The sequence below is a fragment of the Garra rufa genome, chromosome 1 (genome assembly GCF_049309525.1).
Source record: "Garra rufa chromosome 1, GarRuf1.0, whole genome shotgun sequence".
In the NCBI taxonomy this organism is placed as follows: Eukaryota; Metazoa; Chordata; class Actinopteri; order Cypriniformes; family Cyprinidae; genus Garra; species Garra rufa.
This window is the reverse complement of record NC_133361.1, coordinates 15,883,339-15,908,167: the sequence shown is the minus strand read 5'-3', so window position 1 is coordinate 15,908,167 and position 24,829 is coordinate 15,883,339. Positions and strand designations below refer to the sequence as shown.

The following is a 24,829-nucleotide window of genomic DNA, read 5'->3' as shown; positions in this document are numbered from 1 at the left end:
AATAATAGAATGTATTTAACACAATTATCCCCTTCAATTTCATTTGCTCATTATTATGCGAAATCTATGACACTTATTGTCTTCTCACTACATCTAAAACTGTGTGTCCACAGAGAAGGGTTTATTCATTCATATGCTATAAAATGGATTAAAAAAAATTAATGATGAAAAAGACCTTGTTTTATCAAAGGCAACACTTAATAATATCTCATATTAAAGCAAGGTTGTTTTTCAGTCAGACATGTGTGTTTAATAAGGTTTCGAAGGTGTGTCCTCACTTTTTGTCAACACCGTCAGACATTACTTAAAATGTAATAAAATCAGGGAATATCAGGGGCTATCACTCTAAAAGGACCCCCTTGCCACAGTCCTCTTCTGCAGAGTACATCAATGTCACACAGGCTCTGCTAAGTTTTATAGTTTTAGAATATTTTAATTCTAATGTTAATATTTCGTGTGTCGCAACTATGATATGTCAACACCAAACATCCAATTTCTGAGAAAATTATTTGAAATCTTTAAACCATTTTATTCTCCTGAAGCAGGTTCCATTAGCCTCTAGCATCAACAGAAAAAAAACAAAATGTCTACTACATGAACTCCATTTGTTTTGTGAAAGAAATGGCAAATTTGTCAACACCGTCAGATGTCACCACCGTAAGATTTTGTGTTCCAATAATATATCAAAATACTTAAATGTGACTCTTGAATAGAAGCTTTATAAACTATAACATACTCACTGTTTGTTGTGGTTGTTTTAATACAGTAATTAATTGATTCAATGTATTTGATAGTTAAAATGACTACAAATTCAGGTTTTGGTCAACACCGTCAGATGTGTCAACTCCGTCAGTTCTGTCACCTCCGTCAGATGAATATTTTGATGATATTTCATTATAATATTTTATATTTGTTGTGGAATTGTTGGTCACATGTGAAAGTGTAATCTGTCTACTAACATGAGAATGTGTTTTGAAATGTTAAAAACATCTAGAAAGCTGTTAAAGATAAAGTTGAAATTATATTACACATTCCAAGTTAAAAAACACATTTTTTTTTAAAAAAGAGAAAAGTTGGGAGGTTGTATCAAAGCATAGCTCAGTAGCTTAGTACATATAAGATACATAAATGTAGTTTCCTTTGTCTGAGTACAAAGTTTTATTATTTTCAATTTTGCACCCTGTTTTGTCCCACTTCTCAAGAATGACTGAATTATTAAAAAATGATACAGTAAAACAACTTGAAAATCACCACAATGAAACTTGAGGAGATGAAGAACTATAATCTGTTGGAGTTTTCAGAAAACAATTTGATTTCATATTTTTATGAATTTTTTAAATGTCTATATACCAATGTCAATAGCATATGTCGACTTTGGTATGTAATTAAAATAAATGATACAGCATATAACATACAGGACATGCAGAACAATAATCTGCTGGAGTATTCAGTTTGATTTCATATTTTTATGATTTCTGAAAAATGTCTATATTGAGAAAAATGGTATAAATAAAAAAAACTTTGGTATTCAATTATAAAATAATGAAACCGTTAAACAGCATGTAAATCACCACAGTGATAGGATGCAGAACAATAATCTGTTGGAGTTTGAAGAAAAGAATTCGATATTTATATTTTTATGATTTTTTGCGCATGTCAGATTAATAGTTTTTTTTGGGGGGGAGACAGAGATAGAGAGATTGTTAATAGCATTGGTCCTGACTACGGTATGCAGTTCTTAAAAGCAGTTTAGTAATATAAAATGCGCCGCGTTAGGTTGGAGGTGTTTGTTACCGTAAATAACTATATAGGCGCGCAACGTAAATTTAGGCGGAGATGGCGTGACCGCACTTTTACGAAGCGCAGATGGTGTGACCGCAGTACTGGATCAGGTTAGTCTTCGGGAAGCAGGAAGTGTTTAGCTTCACAACCTTTTAATCAGCTATACACAGCTGGAAACGCAGCACTACCTACAGATCTATTTACGGATCATTTGTCCATCATTCAACTACAAACAAAAACACCAACGAAACTCTTGCAGGAATCAAAGTCGCAGAACGCGCTGTTTGTGGGGATTTGTACAGGTAAGGTCAGATCTGACTAGAATCACATGTGTGGTCACAGGTGACTGTTTTGCTCTTTATTGTTGGTTTATTCGAATTTTGTCACTGCTTTTATGGGTTTTCAGTGGCTTTTTAAATTTTTTTGGAATTGTGTTAGTTTCCAACTCAGTTGTTCTGAATCGAACAAAGCGGAAGTAAAAAGAAAAAAAAATCGGATTTGTTAATTTAGAATATAGAATGTAAGTATTCTAAACTCTAAATGTTTCGTTTGACAGTATTACGCATAATGCATGTTTTAGTTATTTAGAGCACTTACACGCATGTGCTGTTTGTGAAAAGATATTCAGAATATAAATTAGTTTACTTATTACCATAGCCGAAGTAACCTGCAGGCAGAGGTCACTTTTTATTCTTTTTCACTGTGAAAAAACAAAATAATTATTGTAAAAAGTCTCATTATTTCTGTAAAAAATGGCAAACCTCTCTAAGTCATTATCTAGTGACTTTTTGCTTCTAAAACTTTAATTTGGCCTCATTTAAATTTTAGTGAGCTGAATTTTATCAATTGTGAAACAGTTAATACCATTTTAAATTGTACTTGGATTTATTTGCAGAAAAGAAGAATGAAACAAAGAAAGAAAGAGAAAACAGAAACACATTTAACTAAATACAGACCACAGACAACAGAGTTGGCGTTGTATCACAATGGTTTATTAACAGATTAACTCAAACGTAAGATTAGTAATGCTTATTTTCAAACATGATGATAATAAGAAAACCATGAGCTTGGTCGTACTTATTTAAAGTCCATAAAGTGTTTTCATCAATGGCAGCACTGAATATAAACAATGCCACTGAACTGAACGAAACTTGCATATATTGCTTATTATTGCTGCTGTGCTGAATACGGTCAATTATTGTCATGTTTTGGGCTGCACTAATTGGTCAGACCAGGAAAAACTGTTGGTGTACTGTACTATAGACTGCTAAAAGGTATAACAAATCAAGTAGAACAGTGCAAAAAACTGTCTGAGGAACAAAAGTCGTTTATGGTTGGCCAAACTGAACCAGGATTAACAGAGCAAGAATCTTAACAATATTCATGTTTGTTCATATCATTTCCGGTCAGTTAAGTGAAATATTAGGCTAATATCTTAATTAACACTGTTTGTACGTATCTTTACCACCTTATTAGTGATTAGTTTATCAACCTGCTTACTAAAGGCCTTTCCACACTGAGCGCGAAAAAGCGAAACGAATATAGCAGACGATGACGCGCTGGAATAAAACACAAAAGATTGCACAAAATAGGAAGGAGAGTATTCCGAGAGAGAAGAAGATGCGCTCCTTATCATTGCATCTGAAAACATACCGTTATTCTCACATGTTCTTAATATTTAATTAATTAATATTTTTAGCAGCGGACAATGCAAATCCATATACAAGATACATATCTGAGGAAAAATGCATTGTTGGTCAACATCACCTAGCGTGCAGGCCTGAATTAGCAGAATTAGCTTAGTGAAAGCACTTTTTGTCGGCGATTCGCTTTGCGTTTTCGCATCGCGCTCAGTGTGAAAAGGCCTTAAAGTCCCCCTGAAATCAAAATTAAAGTTTTTTGCCTTTTAGTATGAATATATAAGCCTTAAGATTATCCATAGTCTAGTGTGCTTCAAAACAACAGCAAAATTCGCGTTTACAAGATATGGGCATTCAAAACTTACTGTCTCGTCACTTCCGCCAATATGAATCAACGATTTTGATGATATCACCGTGCACTTCAGTTTCTCATCAAACGTTCTGTCCAATCAAATGCTCTCTAGAGTTCGTAGTGTTCCGCCCCCTACACAGAGATGCAATAACACGGAGCAGATCATATGCGCTTATATGCGCAGTCGGCATGTATTAAACTACACAGCCTCAGCATGATTATGATCACTATTTTGTTTTAGCAAGAGTTTCATATTGAATTTGTGGGGTAATTTATTAGTCTGTGGCTGTCATAAGCTTACAAATGCGGCTTTACCGAGCTCAACAGCTCTGGCCTGAGCAGATATAAATGGAACGCTATTGGCTATTCAAAAGAAGTGGGCGGGGCTGGGCGATATGTTTTTGTTTAAGTTAAAAGTACGTCACCACATAGAATAACGCTGCTTTTTTCAAGGCACTTCAGTGTTAAGTCCTTCTCTATATGATTTAGCAGCTTTCACAGGTCAGGTTTATGGAGACATCTATGCTCACATAGCTCATTCAGCTTTGAGTTACTTGAATGTGGAGGAGCTAATATATTAGGTTTGTGGGAGGATACCCCGGGGGTGGAATAGAATTTAGAGAGTTACCATTTCCCAGGGACATCCTTATTGCTGGAAGCTCTTGTTTTGCCCTCTAAAGGTTGGGGGGCAACATGTATGCAGAGATTGGTCAAACAGGCAAAGTATTGCACACTTTGAGAGTACTGCAAGATGAACTGCATATACTGTGGTGGCTTTTGCTTCTCTTAGAAATCACTCTTGAAACATTGAGGTTTTACCAGAAGATAGACTTTATTATAAGAGATAATGAAGTAGAGAGACTCTGAGTCTCTGTTTTTACACTCTTTAATACAATTTCTCCTCAATTAATGACATCTTGTTCCCTTCTCAGAAAACCATTATTGCAGTCATAACCCAGATGTGTTTATCAGTGATTAAGCACTAATGTGTCTCTGTGTGTTCTAGTGTAATGGCAGAAGCCAATATTTCAGTGGATCAGGACCAGTTCACTTGTCCAGTGTGTCTGGATCTGCTGAAGGATCCAGTGACGATTCCCTGTGGACACAGTTACTGTATGAGCTGCATCTCAGGCTACTGGAATCCGGAAGATTGGAAGGTAAACTACAGCTGTCCATTATGTAAACAGACATTTACACCAAGACCTATTTTATATAAGAATGTAGTGATTGCTGAGATGGTGGAGAAACTGAAGAAGACAAGACTCCAAGCTGTTGCTCCTGCAGTTCATCACAGTAGATCTGGAGATGTTCAGTGCGACTCCTGCACTGAAATTGAACAGAAAGCAGTGAAATCCTGTCTTGAGTGTCGAAGCTCTTACTGTCAAAATCACCTCGAACAGCATGAGAATCTCTTCAGAGCTAAAAAACACAATCTGATGGATGCCACTGGACGCCTGCAGGAGATGATCTGCCCTCAACATGATAAAATACTAGAGATTTACTGCCGTACCGACCAGCGGTGTATCTGTATGCTGTGTTTGGTGGATGAACACAAAAATCATGACACTGTATCGACTGCAGCAGAACGGAAGGAGAAACAGGTACTTATGTGATTTTTCTCTCAGTCAGGGAAACTCATTGGCGGAGCTACAACATTTTACATGGGGTGGCCACTGCTATTTCAGGGGGTCCACACACACGCACTGTACTCATAAAGTTGAAACAATAAATTAAGGAATTCTAAAGTTTTATTTGCAAAAACAATGCTGAGTTAATTTACAAAAACATTAGCATAAAGAAAAAACAAACAAACAAAAAATGCTGCAATTAGACATAGCAGACATCAAACAGACCTGGATTTGAAAAGAAGTTACGAACTTATGCTAGGTTTGTTTAAGAGAATAATTCTGCGTTTCTGATGAGAACTGACAAAACGTTTCACGAATTCATCCATGTTGAGGGTGCGTGCCCTCCTTGACTCAACACTGAGAATCCCTAGGTGACTTAACCTGTCATCAGACATTGTTGCCCTAAGGTGGGTTTTAAAGGTTGTATCAGCGATTTCTAGCCTAAAACATAAAGTGTCAAATTCAGCTGACCTTTCATGACGATCCGCTCGCCGCCTGCCCCATAAATTGTCTGTGAAAAAAACGCGTCTCTCTGGTCAGCCTAGGGTCCGAGATATGCCAAAAAAACAATCGGCGCTACCAACCTTTCCACACAAAAACAAACAGTGTTCCAACCAATCAGCGTCAGGGGTTTGGTGTTGTGGACTTTCGCTCCGCCTCCCTCACATCCCAGCACCAGTAGGAATGTCCACAACACCAAACCCCTGACGCTGATTGGTTGGAACACTGTTTGGTTATCTGTGGTGTGTTGATAGCGCCGATTGTTTTTTTGGCATATCTCGGACCCTAGGCTGACCAGAGAGACGCTGTTATTTCACAGACAATTTATGGGGCAGGCAGCGAGCGGATCGTGAAGAAAGGTCAGCTGAAATTGACACTTTATGTTTTAGGCTAGAAATCGCTGATACAACCTTTAATAGGTTTTAATGCAGAGAAGCTTCTCTCGCAAGTTGCATTGCTCACTGGTGTAACAAGTGAAATTTTACAAAGTCAAAATAACATTGTAAATTAAATATAATAACTTACATACAGGGCACACAATTAACTTTATCACTTGGTAGCACTGGTGCTCCCAACTTCGAAAAAAAAAAAAAAAAAAAGGAGCACCCAATTTATTTTTTAGTAATGCACCGATATTGATTCTTCATGGTCGATTTTGATTGTTGATGTTTTACAAGCAATTGGGCTGATTCTGAAAGCCTTTTTTTATATATTTATTTTACACTTTAAACGGCACCTTAAAGGGACAAGAATGAATGATAATATGAGTACTGTAACAAGGAGTCAGAGACATTCGGATCCATCTGCAAGGCTTTATTTAGAATCGTCAACAGGCCTGAATAATCACCAGAAAACAGGAACAACGTAGGTAATCCGGGAAACAGTTCAATAGACAGGCAATGGTCGCAATGGCAGGAAGCAGGAATCGTCAACGGGGTACACAGTCCAGAGTCATACACAGATAATCCAACACAGAGATAAACGCTTAGAATTATGACCATTAGGAACGATAAGACTTCGCGAAGAACAAGAGAAAGTCCGCGCCTTATAAAGGCGATAACTGATGAGAGAATGGGCCACAGCTGTGATGGAAAAGTACTGGGTCCGTGAGGGAAAAGAGTCCGGGCGGAACTAATATTCGGGAGAAGGTTCCCGCTGTGTTCGGTCGGAAAGGGCCACAGAGGCGCTATTGGTGACAGAGCCCCTCCCCTGCGAGCGGCTCCCGACGTGAGCTCCTCCTCGGCGCCGAGGTCTTCCACGAGGTCGAGGAGCGGGTTTCTCCGGGTGTTCCCGGTGGAATGTAGCAGTAAGTTGGGGGTCGAGCATGTCCTTAGAGTTGACCCAAGACCGCTCCTCGGGGCCGTATCCCTCCCAGTCCACGAGATACTGGAGCACCCCGCCTCGGCGCCGAGAGTCCAAGATCAGGTTGATCTGATAAATGCTCTCGTCTGTGTCCATTAGGGGAGGAGTCTCTGCCGGAGCGGCCTCGTCCTGGTCCCCCTCTCCTCCCGGTTCCACAGCGGGCTTGAGCAAGGAAACATGAAAAGTGGGTGAGATACGGTAATGAGATGGGAGAGCTAAACGGAATGACACAGGAGTGATTTGTCTGAGGATTTTGAACGGACCCACGTACCTTGGACTAAGCTTTTTGCAGGGAAGCCGGAGTCTCAGGTCTCGGGTGGAGAGCCAGACCCACTGTCCGACTTGGTATGGGGGAGCGGCTCTCCGAAGGCGATTGGCTTGGCGGGTGATTCGTTGAACAGCCTGACGTAGGTTGGTGTGTGCTAGATCCCAAGTGGCCTCGCTCCTCCGTAGCCAGGTGTCCACTGTGGGGAGGTTAGTAGGTTCCCCGGACCACGGGAATAGTGGGGGTTGAAAGCCTAACACACATTGGAATGGTGTAAGTTGGGTGGAGGGTTTTCTGAGGGAATTCTGGGCGTATTCTGCCCATATGAGGTATTCGCTCCAGTCCTCCTGGTGAAGGTGACAGTAGGCTCGTAGGAAGCGGGAGAGTTCCTGGTTTAGCCTCTCCACTTGTCCATTGGATTGCGGGTGGTATCCTGACGTGAGGCTGACGTTTACGTTCAACTGAGACCAGAGGGACCTCTACACACGGGACGTGAATTGGGGTCCTCGATCCGAGACTATGTCTTCGGGCAAACCATAAAATCTGAAGACCTGATTGAGCAAGGCTTGAGCAGTCTCCCATGCTGTGGGAAGTTTAGGAAGCGGGATGAGGCGGCATGACTTAGAGAACCGGTCAATGATGGTGAGAATCACGGTGTTATGGTGAGAAGGTGGCAAGTCGGTCATGAAGTCGATGGCCAGATGGGACCATGGTCTCTCTGGGATGGGGAGAGGCTGGAGCAGACCGGCAGGGCGCTGTCGTAGGGATTTGGTTTGGTTGCAAGTGACACACTCCTTGACGAAGGTTAGAATTTGTTGAGACATGGAAGGCCACCAGAATTTATTGAGGACGAGTTCCCTGGTTGCCTGGACGCCGGGGTGGCCGGCACTGGGATTTTCGTGGATGAGTGTCAGTATTCGATGTCGTAGGGGAGCAGGGACGTAGGTCAGTCCCGGAGGGCAGTCCGGAGGAGTAGGATCCGTGGCCAAGGCCTCAGTGATCTCGGCCATGATGTCCCATTGCACGGGGGAGACGATCTGAGAGATGGGAATGATGGTGGCCGGAGAGGTGTCTGATTGAGATAAGTCGTATTGGCGGGAGAGGGCGTCCGCCTTACCATTCTTGGACCTGGGCCGATAGGTTATGGTGAAGAGAAACCTGGAGAAGAATAATGACCATCTGGCCTGACGAGCATTGAGACGTTTGGCGGTTCTCAAGTACTCCAAGTTCTTGTGGTCGGTTAGGATGAGGAAAGGTATGGTCGAGCCCTCCAACCAGTGTCTCCACTCCTCCAGGGCCGCTTTCATGGCCAACAATTCTCTGTCCCCAACATCATAGTTACGTTCCGCGGGATTGAGTTTGCGGGAGTAGTAAGCACACGGGTACAGTTTCTCTGGGGTTCCCTGGCGTTGGGACAGGATAGCTCCGATGCCTGTGCTGGAGGCGTCCATCTCCACGGTGAATTGACGTTGGGGGTCTGGGTGTTTCAGGATGGGAGCCGAGGTGAACCGAGTCTTCAGGTCCTGGAACGCTTTCTCGCAGAGCGGAGACCATGCCAGCTTGTGGGATCCACCTCCACTACGAGTGAGGGAAGTTAGGGGAGCTGCCACTTGACTGAAACCCCGGATGAATCTCCGATAGAAGTTGGCAAACCCCAGGAAACGTTGGAGGTCTTTGACGGTTTGAGGACGGGGCCAATGTAGCACGGCGGAAACCTTGCTATCATCCATCGTGACTCCCTCAGCAGAGATGATGTATCCGAGGAAGGAGACGGTGGAGAGGTGGAAGGCACACTTGGGAAGTTTGGCGTACAGCTGATTCTGGACTAGTCTCTGGAGCACTGCCCGTACGTGTTGGATGTGTTCCGATAGGGTGTCGGAGTAGATCAGTATGTCATCAATGTAGACTATGACACACTTGTTGAGCATGTCTCGGAACACGTCGTTGATAAGGGCCTGAAAGACAGAGGGACTGTTGGACAGACCGAAGGGCATGACTAAATATTCGTAGTGGCCAGTCGTTGTGGAGAAGGCCGTCTTCCACTCGTCCCCTGCCCGGATGCGAACGAGATTGTAGGCGCACCTCAGGTCGAGCTTGGTAAAGATGCGGGCAGTGCGGAGTTGTTCCAGGGCTGAAGGTACCAAGGGTAGGGGATAACGGTACTTGGTTGTGACTTCGTTGAGGGCTCGGTAATCGATGCAGGGGCGTAAGGATCCATCCTTCTTCTTTACAAAGAAGAAGCCCGCAGAGGTGGGTGAGGTGGATGGTCGGATGAACCCCTTGGCGAGTTCCTCGTCGATGTATTGCTGCATGCTTAGAGTTTCGGGTTGAGACAGGGGGTATACACGGCCCTTGGGGAGTGTGGCTCCAGGTAGGAGCTCGATGGCACAATCCGTGTCCCGATGAGGTGGCAGCTGGGTGGCCCGGGACTTGCTGAATGCTGATTGGAACTCCCAGTAAACCTCGGGGAGGCCCTGCGGGGGGTGACTTTCAGGTTGGGGAACTGGCACCACGTGATGGTTCCTCTGTGGGGTTTTGAGACACCGCTGGAGACAAGATTGGGACCACTGGGTGATGTCTCGATCCCTCCAGGAAATTTGTGGATCGTGGAGAGTGAGCCAGGGGTGGCCAAGAATAATGGCATGGTGAGGTGATTGGGTGACGTGGAGCTGGATGGTTTCGGTGTGCAAGGAGCTGGTGATCAGTGTGATGGCCTCAGTGATGTGGTAGATCCTTCCAGCGCCTAGTGGTCTTCCATCCAGGGCTGCCACCGCCATAGGAGGGTCACATGGAACAAGAGACAAGCGATGGCGATTAGCAAAGTCTTGGTCAATAAAGTTACCGGCCGCCCCTGAGTCAATAAAGGCCTGAGTCTTGATGTGGCAGCCGTGGACGATCAAGCACACATCCAACAACAGAGAGGGTGACAATGAGGTGTGGCTTACCCGAGGGTCGGTGGTTCTTGGGGGACGAGCAGAACATTGTGCTCGGAAGTGACCAGATTGACCACAGTAGAGGCATAAACGATTTCTCCTCCTTCTCTCGCGCTCCTCATCCGAGAGGCGGGAAAATCCCACTTGCATGGGCTCTTCCTGGGTATGAACCGAAGACTGGGGTGAGGCGAGAGGGAATCGTGGTTGGCGACTCCTGCGAGAGCGGAGCAGATGGTCCAGTTTGATCGCCATCTCCATGTACTCCTCCAAAGTCTTGCTCTCATCCCGACAAGCGAGCTCAGCCTGCAGGTCCGTGCGAAGCCCTCGGCGGAACATGGCCTTCAGTGGTTTTCCTTCCCAGCCCGCCTGGGCTACTAGCGTGCGAAAGGTGAGAGCATAATCCGCAGCGGTGGAAAATCCCTGACAAAGTTTTAGTAATTCCTCCTCAGCTTCCTTGCCATCCTCAGCGTGATCGAACACCTCCCGAAACTTGGTGAGAAAGTGCTGATACGAGGGGAAAACCATCTGTTGACCCTCCCACAAGGCCGTTGCCCAGCTCAAGGCCTTGCCGGTGAGAAGGTTACAAACGAAGGAAACCTTGCCATCCTCCGTCACAGAGCCTGGCGGCAGGGAGTTTACATAGATGGCACACTGCATGAGAAAGCCCTTGCACTTGCCTGGAGAGCCGTCATACTTCTCTGGAAGTGCCAGGCGTGGGGCGTGCACTCCCGTGGTGAAGACTGCGGGAGGCGGCACGGTGGAGGCTGAAGTGGAAGGATTCGATGCAGTGGGGCTTTGTGACGCCGCTTGAGTGAGTGACCGCATAGACCGCACCAGCTCCTCAGTCATGGTGGTCAGCCGATCCAATTGTTGGTGATGCACAGTCAACAGAGAGGCTTGCCGAGTCACTTCAGTCACCACTTGATCTAAAGCCGCTGGATCCTGAGGTGGCGAAGTCTTCTGTAACAAGGAGTCAGAGACATTCGGATCCATCTGCAAGGCTTTATTTAGAATCGTCAACAGGCCTGAATAATCACCAGAAAACAGGAACAACGTAGGTAATCCGGGAAACAGTTCAATAGACAGGCAATGGTCGCAATGGCAGGAAGCAGGAATCGTCAACGGGGTACACAGTCCAGAGTCATACACAGATAATCCAACACAGAGATAAACGCTTAGAATTATGACCATTAGGAACGATAAGACTTCGCGAAGAACAAGAGAAAGTCCGCGCCTTATAAAGGCGATAACTGATGAGAGAATGGGCCACAGCTGTGATGGAAAAGTACTGGGTCCGTGAGGGAAAAGAGTCCGGGCGGAACTAATATTCGGGAGAAGGTTCCCGCTGTGTTCGGTCGGAAAGGGCCACAGAGGCGCTATTGGTGACAAGTACATGATCAAGATGTTTATTTTCTCTATTATAGGTACTGCCATTTAAATTAGAGGCAACCACTGCATTTTTTAACAACCTACATAAATAACAAAATATATTATAAATAACAAAAAAATAAACAACACAGTTCTTTCTTAGTCACAAGTCACATATTCACAATATATATATGTTAAATTCAACCTATACACTGCATTCCAGTAAAAATCCCAGCCATATAGCATAATCAAAGCTTTAATGGCATGTCAGCATTTATCATTTAGATTCAGAATGTTAAAAGATCGAAATTAAGGGGGAAATAATGAATATAAACGAATAATACATTTATTACAGAAAAAAAGAGGATAAATTAATGGATAAGACTTTAGGATGCATAAAATGTTTCTTGCAGGGTTATTTAATTTGAAGTACTTTATGTAATATTTTTTCAGGATAAACTTTTGAATGCTGTCTACATCGCGCACAGACAGCATTTGCATATACAGAATCGCCTATTGTTAATATAATAAATAACTTAATATTGCATTAATTTCTATAACAATTAATATAATCATTTCTTAACTCAAAAAAAAATATATATTAATAAACCCATCTCTGATAATCCTGGGTTATGGTCACGCAGGTTTGTTTATGCATTAAACATTAGGATGTCATTACCTCGACAAAATGATCTTGTGGCCACGACATAATATGACGTTCCCAAGAATTAATATCTCGTGTAATATGGTGATATGATGTAGAAAAGTAATATGACGTTCCCGCGAGTTCATATGTCGTGGCCACGACAAACATAAGAGAACCGAAGGTGTCCCCTCCAGGTTACCGTACAAACGAGTCTTTTAGTTTGCAGCGATGTTTGCTGCCGCTCCAGTTCAGTGTGTTACATGACTGCCCCCTACTGATCATGTCTTTCCTGTGAAAGAGCATTTTCTAGGATCCCTCGCAATACACTGGCGTCACGCGAGACCACTTTACTTCCCGCGCGCATTTTAAATGGCCAGATCTGTACATAGGCCATTCACTCTAAGAGGGTTTTAGTATATTTTCCATACATCAAAGAATGAATCAAGGTTTCCACAAAAATATTAGGCAGCATAGATGTTTTCAACACTGTTAATAAGAAATTTTTCTGGGCAGCAAATCAGCATATTGAAGACAGGATTAATGATTTTTTTTCTGCAGGGACATTTTGAGGAAACACTGACAAAAATACAGGCAATAATCCAGCAGAGACAGAAGAATCTGAGAGAGGCTGTGGAGTCTCATAAGGTGAGTTTGGAAAATAAGTTTTGAGTCTCAATTTGGACTTTTCTCCAGTGCTGGAGCTCTTATAGTCCCAGTAAGCCACTGTGTGATTGTAAAGTATGTTTTCAAAGCACTCTGCACAGACAGCAGTGGAGGACAGTGAGAGGATCTTCACTGAACTCATCCGCTCTATTGAGAAACATTGCTCTGAGGTGAAGCAGCTGATCAGAGATCAGGAAAGAGCTGCAGTGAGTCCAGCTGAAGTACAACTGGAGCGACTGAAGAAGGAGATTGATGATTTGCAGAGGAAAGACACTGAGCTGAAGCAGCTTTCAGAAACACAGGGTCATGTTCATTTCCTTCAGGTAACAGAGATCTTCTCAAACACTGAGCACTTCAACAGGCTTCTGTAATTACAGAGACTTTATGTTTTTGACTTTGTGTCTGTAGAGTTGGACGTCTGTCTCTTTCTCTGGATCTACAGACGGATTCACTATCAGCTCTCATCTGTCTTTTGATGATGCAATGAAATCTATCTTTCAACTCAGAGACAAACTAGAGCAGTTCTGCAGTGAGGAGAAAGAAGAGATATCAGAAAGAGGTAAATACTGAATTATTCTCAGAAAAGATGCAGCACCATCAGTAAATATACTGTATAAATAGTTTATCTGTGTGTGAGAATTAAACTACAGAAGTGCTTTGGTGTTCATAGTGAAAACCATCCAGGTCATTGTGCCTCATGAATGTGGGACCAGGAAGGAGTTCCTACCACGTGAGTTACTATGAAAACATACACAAACAGTTCAACTTTCTTTTAAGAATGATCTAATTAATGATTCTGAATGATACAACTGATGACTTTTTATTTCCATGAATTGTTTTCATATAGCTTTCCCTCTGGAGGGTAAACCCTTCAAAGAAATTAGGGCGTATGGGTGTTCTCTTCAGAATGGAATGCAGATAGGGCTGTATGCAAGGTTTTACAGTAACCAAGGTTTTTCATTGCCAAAAATGTTGCCACTATCGATCTACAACAATACTTCTACTATTACTTAAATCTTTGGGGAAAACGGTTGTTATACATCTGAAATGGATGCAGTCACCACAGAAGTAATGTCAATTATCTTTAAATCTATATTAAAAACTGGAGGTGACCTCACCAATAAAGAGTCTTTCTAAAATGCACACAAATACATGGTCTTAAACTCTTAACATCAATCCAAACATATCGCATGCATACATGTACCATCTCAGCAAAAAAAAAAAAAAATCAGCAATGTACACTTTTAAATAGAGAGTAAGAAAAAACAACAACTTCTAACTTGAGACTGGGCTTGAAATAAGGCCAACAAGGCACAGCACAAAGTGTTCAGTAGGTAACCCATGCTGGCTACTGCTGCTTGCTATTTCTAACTCTCTCTACCCACTTGGCTTTGGTAGACAACTTACCCAGAAAATTCTTATTAACTGGCACATGTCTGTTACTCCTCAAATATGGCTGGTGAGATCCGCTTCCACTTTCCATTGTAGAGTTTAGCTCCAACGTTGATCAAACTCACAGACTTGTAATTTTCGAATGATCCTGAAGACATTGGGTGCTTCTCAATATCCCTCCTCGTCTCCTCCATCCTACATCCTATGACCCGGAAACTGATGGAGCTCAGCCATCTCGTAGGACATCTTAATTCTGTAATTGCATCGCAAGAAGGCGAGGATCGAGGAGTGAGGAGGCTTCCTTATGAGCGAGGACACACAAGTGTATCCTATGTGGAAGTCTTTTATCGACTAAATGTGATGCACATGTGATTTCTCCTCCCCTTCATATCTGTTGTAATAATTTACATTTATATTTCACCTTTGCGGTTTAAATAATGTCATATATTTCATCAGGGTATCTTGCTTTATTAATATTTATTATGAATTCCTTAAATAACAAACATTAACAACATATGGGCATATCCTTTAGTGCAGCTGATCACTCTTTAAAGTGACGCTTGAGTGGTCAGGAATATTCCAATGTTCATCCTCTGATTTCTCCATCCTCATTTCTTTCCTTGCATGCTTCCCTCATATCCTAAGGGGTGGAGCTGAGATGTGAGGAAAGGAAACTCTGCAGGAAAGTGAATCTCTTGAGCCAGATTTGAATTCTAAAGAATGGCGAGTGAATGCTGTTAGTGTTCTCCTAGTTGCACTACACAGAACCTGCATGGGCCCAAGTGTTGTTCTGGGCTGGCCCACACTGAGCCATCATGGGATTAATGTGGGCAGTTCGCTAGTGTGGGTGAGCCCAAAGCCCACATTGCTCCTGTTTAGGTTTGGTGTGGGTTGGCCCTATCCCACTATACTCGCAAAAGGCCAGCATGGGCCCCACAAGGACATGTTTGCTGGGCTTGCATCCACCTCACCTACCCACCAAGAAAATGTTGGTGTCCTTGACCTATATGTGAATTTTAAGATATTTTAAGGCCACAAAATTGAGAATCGTAGCTTATTAGTCAATACCTGTTTTTTTTCTCTCATCTCCACCTTTTCTTATTCTCTCAATCTCGTTATATTGCTCTGTGTCTTATCCTTAAGTTCTCTCCCACTAAACTCCCTCCTGACCTCCTTGTTGCCGCATGGTTGACTTAAATTAATTTTGTCTGTTTGTCCTTCATCGTCCACTTTTTCCAATGAAGGAAAATATTTGGTTAACACAACAATTGTGTCTTTTGACGGACTTGTGATGTCTCCAGGGTTTTTATTAAAACTACCAAACGAACTTCCACATTTTCGTATTCACATCCATTAAAAGCGAGACTAAAAGAGGGGCAGCGGCAAATTCAAAAATGTGTGCTTTTGGCGAAGTAGACTGCCACAGCCCTTCTTCTCTGTTTCCCCCCCCCCACACATTTTGCATCAATTCACATACAATGTTAGCCTAGAAATCTAGACGCACCCTAGCGGCAGCAAAAATTATTTTGCAGCCAGGTGGGTCTAGACACTCTCAATAGACCTTCTAGCTGCAAAAACCCAAATTGGGTCAGGCCAATCACAACGCGTATAGAGTAGGCGGGGCGGGCTTAACATATGACGACAGAGTTGCGACGGCTGCCACTTGAAAAACAAAGAATGGCGGCTGCAGCTGTCGAACAGCGGTCTTTCGAATCGGCTTTGGCCGCGACTCTGGAGGACTTGGAGTTAAGTTTTTCTATAAGAAACGAGCAAAGAACGGCACTTAAGTCATTTTTAAAAAAGGAAGATGTGTTTGGAGTTTTGCCGACTGGATACGGAAAACACTGACTACGTCACCTTCTTCGTTGCTCTGATTGGTTGAAGCGCTATCCTATTGTGTGCATAGGGATTTTGAGAGACAACCGTTTATCCCGCCCCTCGGAGTAAGCCGCGTCTATGGAGAGTTTCCAGACTAAACATCTTGATGTAAGTCTGGCTCGCCAGGCTAATACAATGTACCAATGTTATAAAATTACATTTGGTGATCTCATAGAGCAGATGTTATTTTGTTGCAATTTGAGAAGTGGTGTTTCATTAAAAAAAGTTGCCTGTTTTGTTTATTTAGAGTCACTCCACCGTACTGCCTCTCCTGGACTTTCAGTAGAAAATCAACCACAGATCAGAGTGGGAAGGAATGATAGTGAGTTGATGCTCTCTCCATTTTGATTGTAGTCTACAGTCCAGTGGTGCCCATCACTGCTCCTGGAGATCTACCTACCTGGAGACTTTAGTTGCAGCCTTGCTCCAACACAGCTGTCAGTAATTATAAAGATGGAGTTGGAGCTGAACTTTGTAGGATGGTTGATCTCCAGGAACAGGGTTGGGCACTCCTGCTATAGTCTAATAAACAAATTTACTTGTGTATACCATTATGAAGAATGTCTCAGTCAATAATGTCACTCTAATTTATTTTCTTACAGAACTGTTATGGATTTATTCATTTATTGTTTTTCTTGCCTCTATGGTTTGTCTTCAAATATACTGGGACTTTTCTGACTTTCCTGACCTAAAAAAACCTAAATTTCCTTAAAAAAAATTGAAGTGAAGGGTGTGTTCAGTCAGGAAATGGAAAAAAAAACAAAAAAAAAACGTATGACTAGTTTTCCTAATCAGCGCCCAGAGCTCTGGAAGAGAAGCCTTCGTCATCTCAGAAGCCACCTAATGACTGAGCATCCAAATGAACCTGTCAGCCTGATTCTAACGTCCGGTCGCAAGGCTGAAAGGACACTTGGTTGTCTGGCTCAATGCTTGTCTCAAGCCTATTCCACTGCCCTTCACTCATCAGTTCTGAACATTAATGGAACAAGCAAAGCGTCAAAAGACAGCAATCAGGTCAAGCTGGACATTGATAGTGAATTAAAAAAAGCCTTCGAAGGTGAAAAGTCTGCTGCAGTTATCCACCGTTTTGAGGAGCTCCCTCCTGGATCCACTCTCATCTTCTATCGTTATTGTGACCATGAGAATGCGGCGTATAAAAACATCCTCCTGATCTTTACTGTAATGCTTAATGAAGAAATACCATTCAGTGCCAGTCTATCAACAGTTGAGGACATGGTATTTTACCATTTAAAACATAAGTTTGTCTCATTTGACAAGACTGCTACATTCAATGGAATGGATGTAGACAAACTAAGTGGACTGTGGAGCAGAATTTCACATCTCATCTTGCCAGTGTTTGCAGAAAATGAGATTGAAAATCACGGCTGTAGGGACTGTGATGTATCATTTTGAAATTGTTATCAGACACTTTTTTTTTTGCACTAATTGACATGTTAAAACTCATGAATTGTTTCTCAAAAAAATGCACAGGGGTGTGTGCTGCTGTATAGGCTTTACAGTTTTCTTCTTTTCACACTAAATTGCATATCAGATTATGAAATTGATAGAAGGAAGAGTATTTCACTATATGTAAAAGCTATTCTTTCTTTTAATGTAGATTTGTTTGTATCTAAATTATGTCTGACAATAAAGTTCTTTTTATTCTGTAAATTCGATTGACTAGGAATTAACATGTGTTGTTTGGTGAATGATTGCGTTTTTTTTCGTACTGTAAAGCTTTATTGAAGAAAATAAATATCTTAATATATGCATTTGCTCTGCTTCCTTTGACATGTTTTGATGGATCACAGAATGTTAATATATGAGTAAATTCAGAGCATGTTAACAAACCCTTTGTCAGAGATGGGCATAAATAAATGTAAATGTATTTAAAATAAAAATACAAAATACAGTGTAAAAATATATTTAAATACAAACACAAAAAAACTGTGTGGATTTTTTTTTAAATACAAATACATATTTTGTATTTTAAAAACCTAATTCTTTTGTTAAGATGCATTATTTGAATGCAGTGGCGGTTCTAGACAAATTTTACTAGGGGGGCCAAGAAGGGGCCAGTGTTTAACCAGAGGGGCACATTAAAAAATGACAACAAATGATATTTAAAGATTATAAACTTTATTTTACTTTAAAATCATACAGACATTTTAGGGATGCTCATATTGACCGTTTAACCGTTAACCGACAGTAAGAATTTTAACCGATTATTAAGTGAAACGGTTTAATTTTTTTTTTTTTATACGTTTGCTGCATGGTGAAAGAAAAAATAACGTTTACTCACGGGCGCGTGTCGACACGTGCAGTGCGGCTGTTAAGACATATTTTGATGAGTACGCACCTGCTTTACCTTCCCTTGTCAAAAAATCCTATAGGATTTCAATAGGAATTCTCTATAGGATTCCAGTTAGAATTTCTATCATATTTTGGAACCGTTCCTAAAGGATTCCATTAGGAATTGTCTAATAGGATTTTCTTATACAAGCCATAAATATCCTGTAGGATAATTTCTATGGGATTTTAATGGGTTTTCTTTTAAAGCATCTTTCAAAAATTTTGAAGAATCCTAAAAGGTACACTTTTTTATTGTTTATATTAGTTTAGTGTCTTGCAGTTTACTTTAACTCACCTTAATATACATTCAAATAGGAATCCTCTACAAATCCTAAAGGATTCCACTAGGAATCTTCTACAGGATTCAAATCAGAATTTCTATCATATTTTGGAACCGTTCGGATTCCATTAGGAATTGTCTTATAGGATTTTCTTATAGGACAAGACATACATATCCTGTAGGATAGTTTCTACAGGATTTTAAGGGGATCCTGTTTTAAGACTATTCATATCAAATCCTATAGAAATGGTTCCAAAATATGATAGAAAGTCCAATAACAATCCTGTACAAGTTTATCAGAATCCTTTAGGATTTTTTGATAAGCAACAGACAATGAACAACATCTACATCAAGGCAATGTAAACCACAAACTGCAAGTACTATCTGTTAGCAAAACAAGAAGTGGAAAAGAGCACATTTAGATTAAAAAAAAGTTCCCATAAAGACATGAACAAGCATCCAATTTGATCCCATAAAAAATCCTTTAAGAATGATCCTACAGAATATTTATTTTTTATAAGAATATTCCTATCGAAATCCTATAGGAATGGTTCCAAAATATGATAGAAATTCCAATAAGAATCCTGTACAAAATTCTTATTTGAATCCTTTAGGATTTTTTGTCAAGACATAAATATTCAGTAGGATGGTTTCTATGGGATTTTTATGGGATCAAATTGGATGCCTGTTCTTTTTGTAATCTAGAAGTGAACTTTTCACTGTTTTTGTTTTACTATCAAATAGTGCTTGCAGTTTGCTGTTTACATCACCTTGTTCACTAACATTGTAAACAACATTGTGAGCTTATTTGTGCAGCACACAGCCTTAGTGCAAACACACACACACACACACACACACACACACACACACACACACACACTCTTTCTCTCTCTCTCTCACACACACACACACACACACACACGTTGGGTTTACATGTTTTATGGGGACATTCCATAGGCGTAATGGTTTTTATACTGTACAAACCGTACTTTCTATGGCCCTACACCTACCCTACACCTAAACCTAGCCCTCACAGGAGATTGTGCATACTTTTACTTCATCAAAAAAACTCATTGTGCATGATTTATAAGCCTGTTTCCTCATGGGGACCTAAGAAATGTCCCCACAAGGTCAAAATCTACTGGTATTCCTATCCGTGATGAATACCAGGTACACACAGACACACACACACACACACACACACACACACACACACACACACACACACACACACACACACAGTATGTAGCACTGTCCTTCAATGCAAATACTTCACTGGACCAGGTCTAGACTTGAGTGAGGGAGGTAAGTTAGATATAAAAATTAGAGGACACCAGAAGTTGGAATGAAAAATAACACTTTACTGTGACAATAAATAAATAAATAACATAACCAAAAAAAAGAAACAAAGCACAGTCTAAATTAGTAGTCGTTTAATTTAGCAAATTCACCTGGGCTGGATGATTAGTTAATAATAGTTAGGATTAAATCTAAAATAATTAAATCCTAAATCTAAATGTCTTTTTTCTGTAACGTTAGTAACCACTGATCTATTTTTTTCTTCACAAGAAAAATAACAACATTGTTGTTCTCAAGACAAAGCAAATGGACATCACAACATTATTTCCTTCATTTTTATTAAAACATTTGAAAAGGGAGAAATTAAGACTGCTGTCTTTTAGTGTTCACTAGCCTAATCACACACCAGCAGCTTCTGCCAACAACGTGCGCTATTTGCACTTAAAGTATAGTGACGCTACACAGAGCCGTAAAGCACAATATTAATTAAAACAGCTACAAATGGTGGCAGAATAGTCACTACTCCAATGTTTTATACAATGAAAATTAGTACCATAAACATATAACGTTATGACTATCGTTTATAATACCAGTTATACAGATTCATAGCTTTTGACACGTAACGTTAACTGCAGACTCCTGTGCTAATCAGCAGATACAATCAAACACGAGTTCAACAACTCACCAAGACCACCCAAATTTGTTGGTTTAGGATGCAGACCAGATAAATGTTACTATTTCATCATTTTTGGCGTCTTTGAAATCAAATTTGAACAAGTTAAACACCGCTAATCACTTGCTGCTTTTCCTCTTTGACCGTTATTTTAAAATGATGCGCGCTACAGTTGCAGGCGCGCTACGTTCGGATTCCTTAAAGGGGCCGCACCATATATATATATGTTCGTGTTTCTGTGAATTCTTTAATATTATGAATTTCAATAAATACATATTATGTGTTTTTATTTGTGTGTATTCATATAGGCTGCAATTTATTGTGGGTTACAGGTGCACACAAACATGCAGTGTTACTCTAAAAAAGTAAAATTTAAAAGTAATTAATCAACAAAAAAAAAAAAATAATAATAAGATCATACAGGACAAAGTGATATTTCATTTAAAAATGACAATAACCAATAAGATTATATGAATCAATAAAAGATTCTACAGGACAAAGTGAAATCCCATTAAATAAAATACTGTCCAATAAGATTCTAAAAATCAAGTAAAATCCTACAGGACAAAGTGAAACTCAATTACAATAAATTGTGATGTCCAATGGGATTCTAAAAATCAAATAAATTCCTACAGGACAAAGTGAAATTCCATTAAAACAAAAAGTAATGCCCAATAGGATTTTAAGAATCAAATAAAATCCTACAGGACAAAGTGAAATTCCATTAAAATAGCTCAGAGTGTCCTAAAGGATTCTAAGAATCCAATAAAATCCTACAGGACAAACTGAAATCCCATTAAAATGAATTGTAATATCCAATAGGATTCTGAGAACCAAATAAAATCCTACAGGACAAAGTGAAATTCCATTAGAATAAATCAGAATGTCCAATAGGATTCTAAGAATCCAATAAAATTCTACAGGACAAAGTGAAATTCCATTAAAATAAATCGTAAAGTCCAATAGGACTCTAAGAATCCAATAAAATTCTACAGGACAAAGTGAAATTCCATTAGAATTAATCAGAATGTCCAATAGGATTCTAAGAATCCAATAAAATTCTACAGGACAAAGTGAAATTCCATTAGAATTAATCAGAATGTCCAATAGGATTCTAAGAATCCAATAAAATTCTACAGGACAAAGTGAAATTCCATTAAAATAAATAGTAAAGTCCAATAGGATTCTAAGAATCCACTAAGATCCTATAGGATAAACTGAAATTCCAATAGGATTTTTTGACAAGGGTTCTCTTAGTTTGTGTAACTGATGTAGTAGCCTATATGCAGCACGATAGCAATGGCGATATTGGGTTATCAGAGAGTGAATCCGTGAATAAATGTATTCAAATTCTGAATTAATTATAGTCTTAAAAGTGCGCGCTACCCTTACGCCACTGCGATAATGACATCAACAGAAATGTCTGTGATTGGCTATTGAACGCTGTGAAGTACGTTTATCCACATATGACCAGTGGATGAAAAGACCCCAACCGCAAATTGAAATGATTTTTGTGATGTGTTTTTGTCGCGGATCTAAGAGTTAACAGGCAGCGTCCCAGTCTATCCGTACAGCATGTCAACATAAGTAAAAACTAGGTACACTGAGGGATAGGCTGGCCTGCTATATATTTTTATGTCCAACGAGAAGAATAAGAACGGTACCGTTCTTCAAAGTGCATAGAAAGATTCAGTTTGTTGTATTGTCATCTTAATTAGGTAGTTATTTAATTTATAAATATTTAGTTTATAAAATAAACCTTATAAAATTAGGCCTGTTTATATTATTCTTTTTTTTTTCATTCTGATTTTCTCTGTTCTCAGAAGCGCAGCTGATGCGCGATAATTTGAGTATATATGAATGCAGTTTTTGTTGTTGCTCTGTATGCTGCTGTTTGCACGTTAAAATAAAACATTTGCTTGTATTTTTTATGTATCATCACAGATAATCGTGCATTCTATTTTTATTTTAAACAAGTTTATTATTCTAATTGTATCAGTTAAGGTTAATGTTCGGATAATGAGCAGCGGTTGTCAGTCAGGAAAATTAGCTGAAATGAGCATCCCTAAAACATTTATTTTGTACAAGAGTGAGTGCAGCTGCAAAAGAGGTAAGGCCATAAAAAATGATAAATACAGTACAGGGTACAAATACAGTGTGTCAATTCAATGTGAACAAAACTCCAGGGTACAACAAAGGGTACAACATTTTTGTTTACTGGGGCAAAAAAGGACGCTATGTCCCTTCCTCGTTTCATGATAACTATTAGAAGAAGAAGAAATTTAGGGGCATGCATTGCCTTTCGTTTTTTGCTTAGATATGATTTTCAGATTTTCTATGAAGTTTTTGGTAACACATTACAATAAGGTTCGTTAGTCAACATTAGTTAACTACATTAGTTAACATGAACTAACAATGAACTGCACGTATACAGCATGTATTAATCTTTGTTAATGTTAATTTCAACATTTACTAATACTTTATTAAATTCTTGGTAACATTAGTTCATGCACTGTGAACTAACAATGAACAGCTGTATATTTTTATTAACTAACGTTAACAAAGATTAACAAATGTAAAAGTGTTACCAAGTTTTTAAACATCTCGAGACCAGCCATTTACAAACTTGATTTCATTATCAGTGTGAAAAACAAAAGTAACACGGTTATGTGCAAGAACAACAAGTCACTCACGAGATGAAATTGTTTTGCTTACCTTCGACTCTTGCAACAGGAGAAATAAATCGTAGCTCCTCTATCCAAGAGTAGTTCTAATTGTTGCTGCAGTGTTTGTGTGAGCCGCTCTAATTTACCCATGTAAGTAGAACGATGCTTTGCATTAGTTCCGCTTTTGGCGCTCGTGTGTAAAATCATAATAAATTAATAATTTTTTTATTTGGTCAGCACGGGGGGGCCACAGGGGTGGCCAAGGACATGTCTACAGAGGCACGGGCCTCCCTTGGCCTCCGTGTAGAACCGCCACTGTTTGAATGCTTGGCTAAAGAGATTTATCTAAATTTAAACATAGAGAGTGTGTCTGAACCCTGAACATTATCAGGGAGGCTATTCCAGAGTTTGGGAGCCAAATGCAAAAAATCTCTCCCTCCTTTAGTGGACTTTGCTATTCTAGGTACTACTAAAAGTCCAGAGTTTTGCGACCTTAGGGAGCGTGAGGGATTGTAGCGTGGTATGAGACTAGTTATGCAGGAGCTAAACCATTAAGGGCCTTATAGGTAAGAAGTAATATTTTGTAACTGATATAAATCATTTTTGTATATAACTCAGATTGGATTCGTCTGAAAGAAGGAAGTCATATACAGCTAGGATGCCAGTAAATTATGGGCTAATTTTCATTTTTTGGGTGAAATATCCCTTTAACTTCTCAATTGTTGTTCAGTTGTTGAAGTAGGATGAACTTGACAAATGAACTTGTAAAATATTGTTATGACAGTGCATTAAAATGTAGTGTCATCAGTTCTCCAGAAAGAACACAGAACGTTCCACACACCATTTACATGGCAGGAAGCAGGTGTAGGCTAAAGGTCTACATTATATCAATAGACCTCCATTAGATGCAACATAAATTGAATTATTAAGAAACACAAATGGAACTCAAAGGAACACAATGATGATCACATAATTGCTGTCTGCCACAGAAACTGTACTGCTTGCTCGCACTGAACACGTCCAGCAGCTGATGGACTTTAGCTGAATGCACTGAGCCCCATTAAAATAAAGTCCCCAGACCTGGCTGCATTCAAATGCAAAGTTTCTAAACCATTCAAAGAGATATATGTTCTATATAGAACCCCAAAG

General features: G+C 40.2%; 3 protein-coding genes across 3 annotated transcripts in view; all 3 read left to right on the top strand.

The window, feature by feature from the left end:
* The window catches only part of LOC141290255 (interferon-induced very large GTPase 1-like), a 453,394-nt gene that overhangs the window by 140,969 nt on the left and 287,596 nt on the right, over nucleotides 1-24,829 (top strand). The gene's annotated exons all lie outside the window — the stretch shown is intronic.
* On the top strand, nucleotides 4,785-16,823 carry LOC141342088 (E3 ubiquitin-protein ligase TRIM47-like). The gene is made up of 6 exons (XM_073846476.1): nucleotides 4,785-5,375; nucleotides 13,036-13,122; nucleotides 13,230-13,463; nucleotides 13,549-13,699; nucleotides 13,811-13,870; nucleotides 16,765-16,823. Exons 1-6 carry the CDS (start codon nucleotides 4,785-4,787, stop codon nucleotides 16,821-16,823), a joined length of 1,182 nt encoding a protein of 393 aa, XP_073702577.1.
* LOC141342080 (torsin-1A-interacting protein 1-like) lies at nucleotides 17,128-17,823 on the top strand (the record flags this gene model as incomplete). Its single annotated transcript, XM_073846468.1, has 1 exon — nucleotides 17,128-17,823. A coding segment is annotated over one exon (696 nt), but the record flags the coding sequence as incomplete, so codon positions are not given.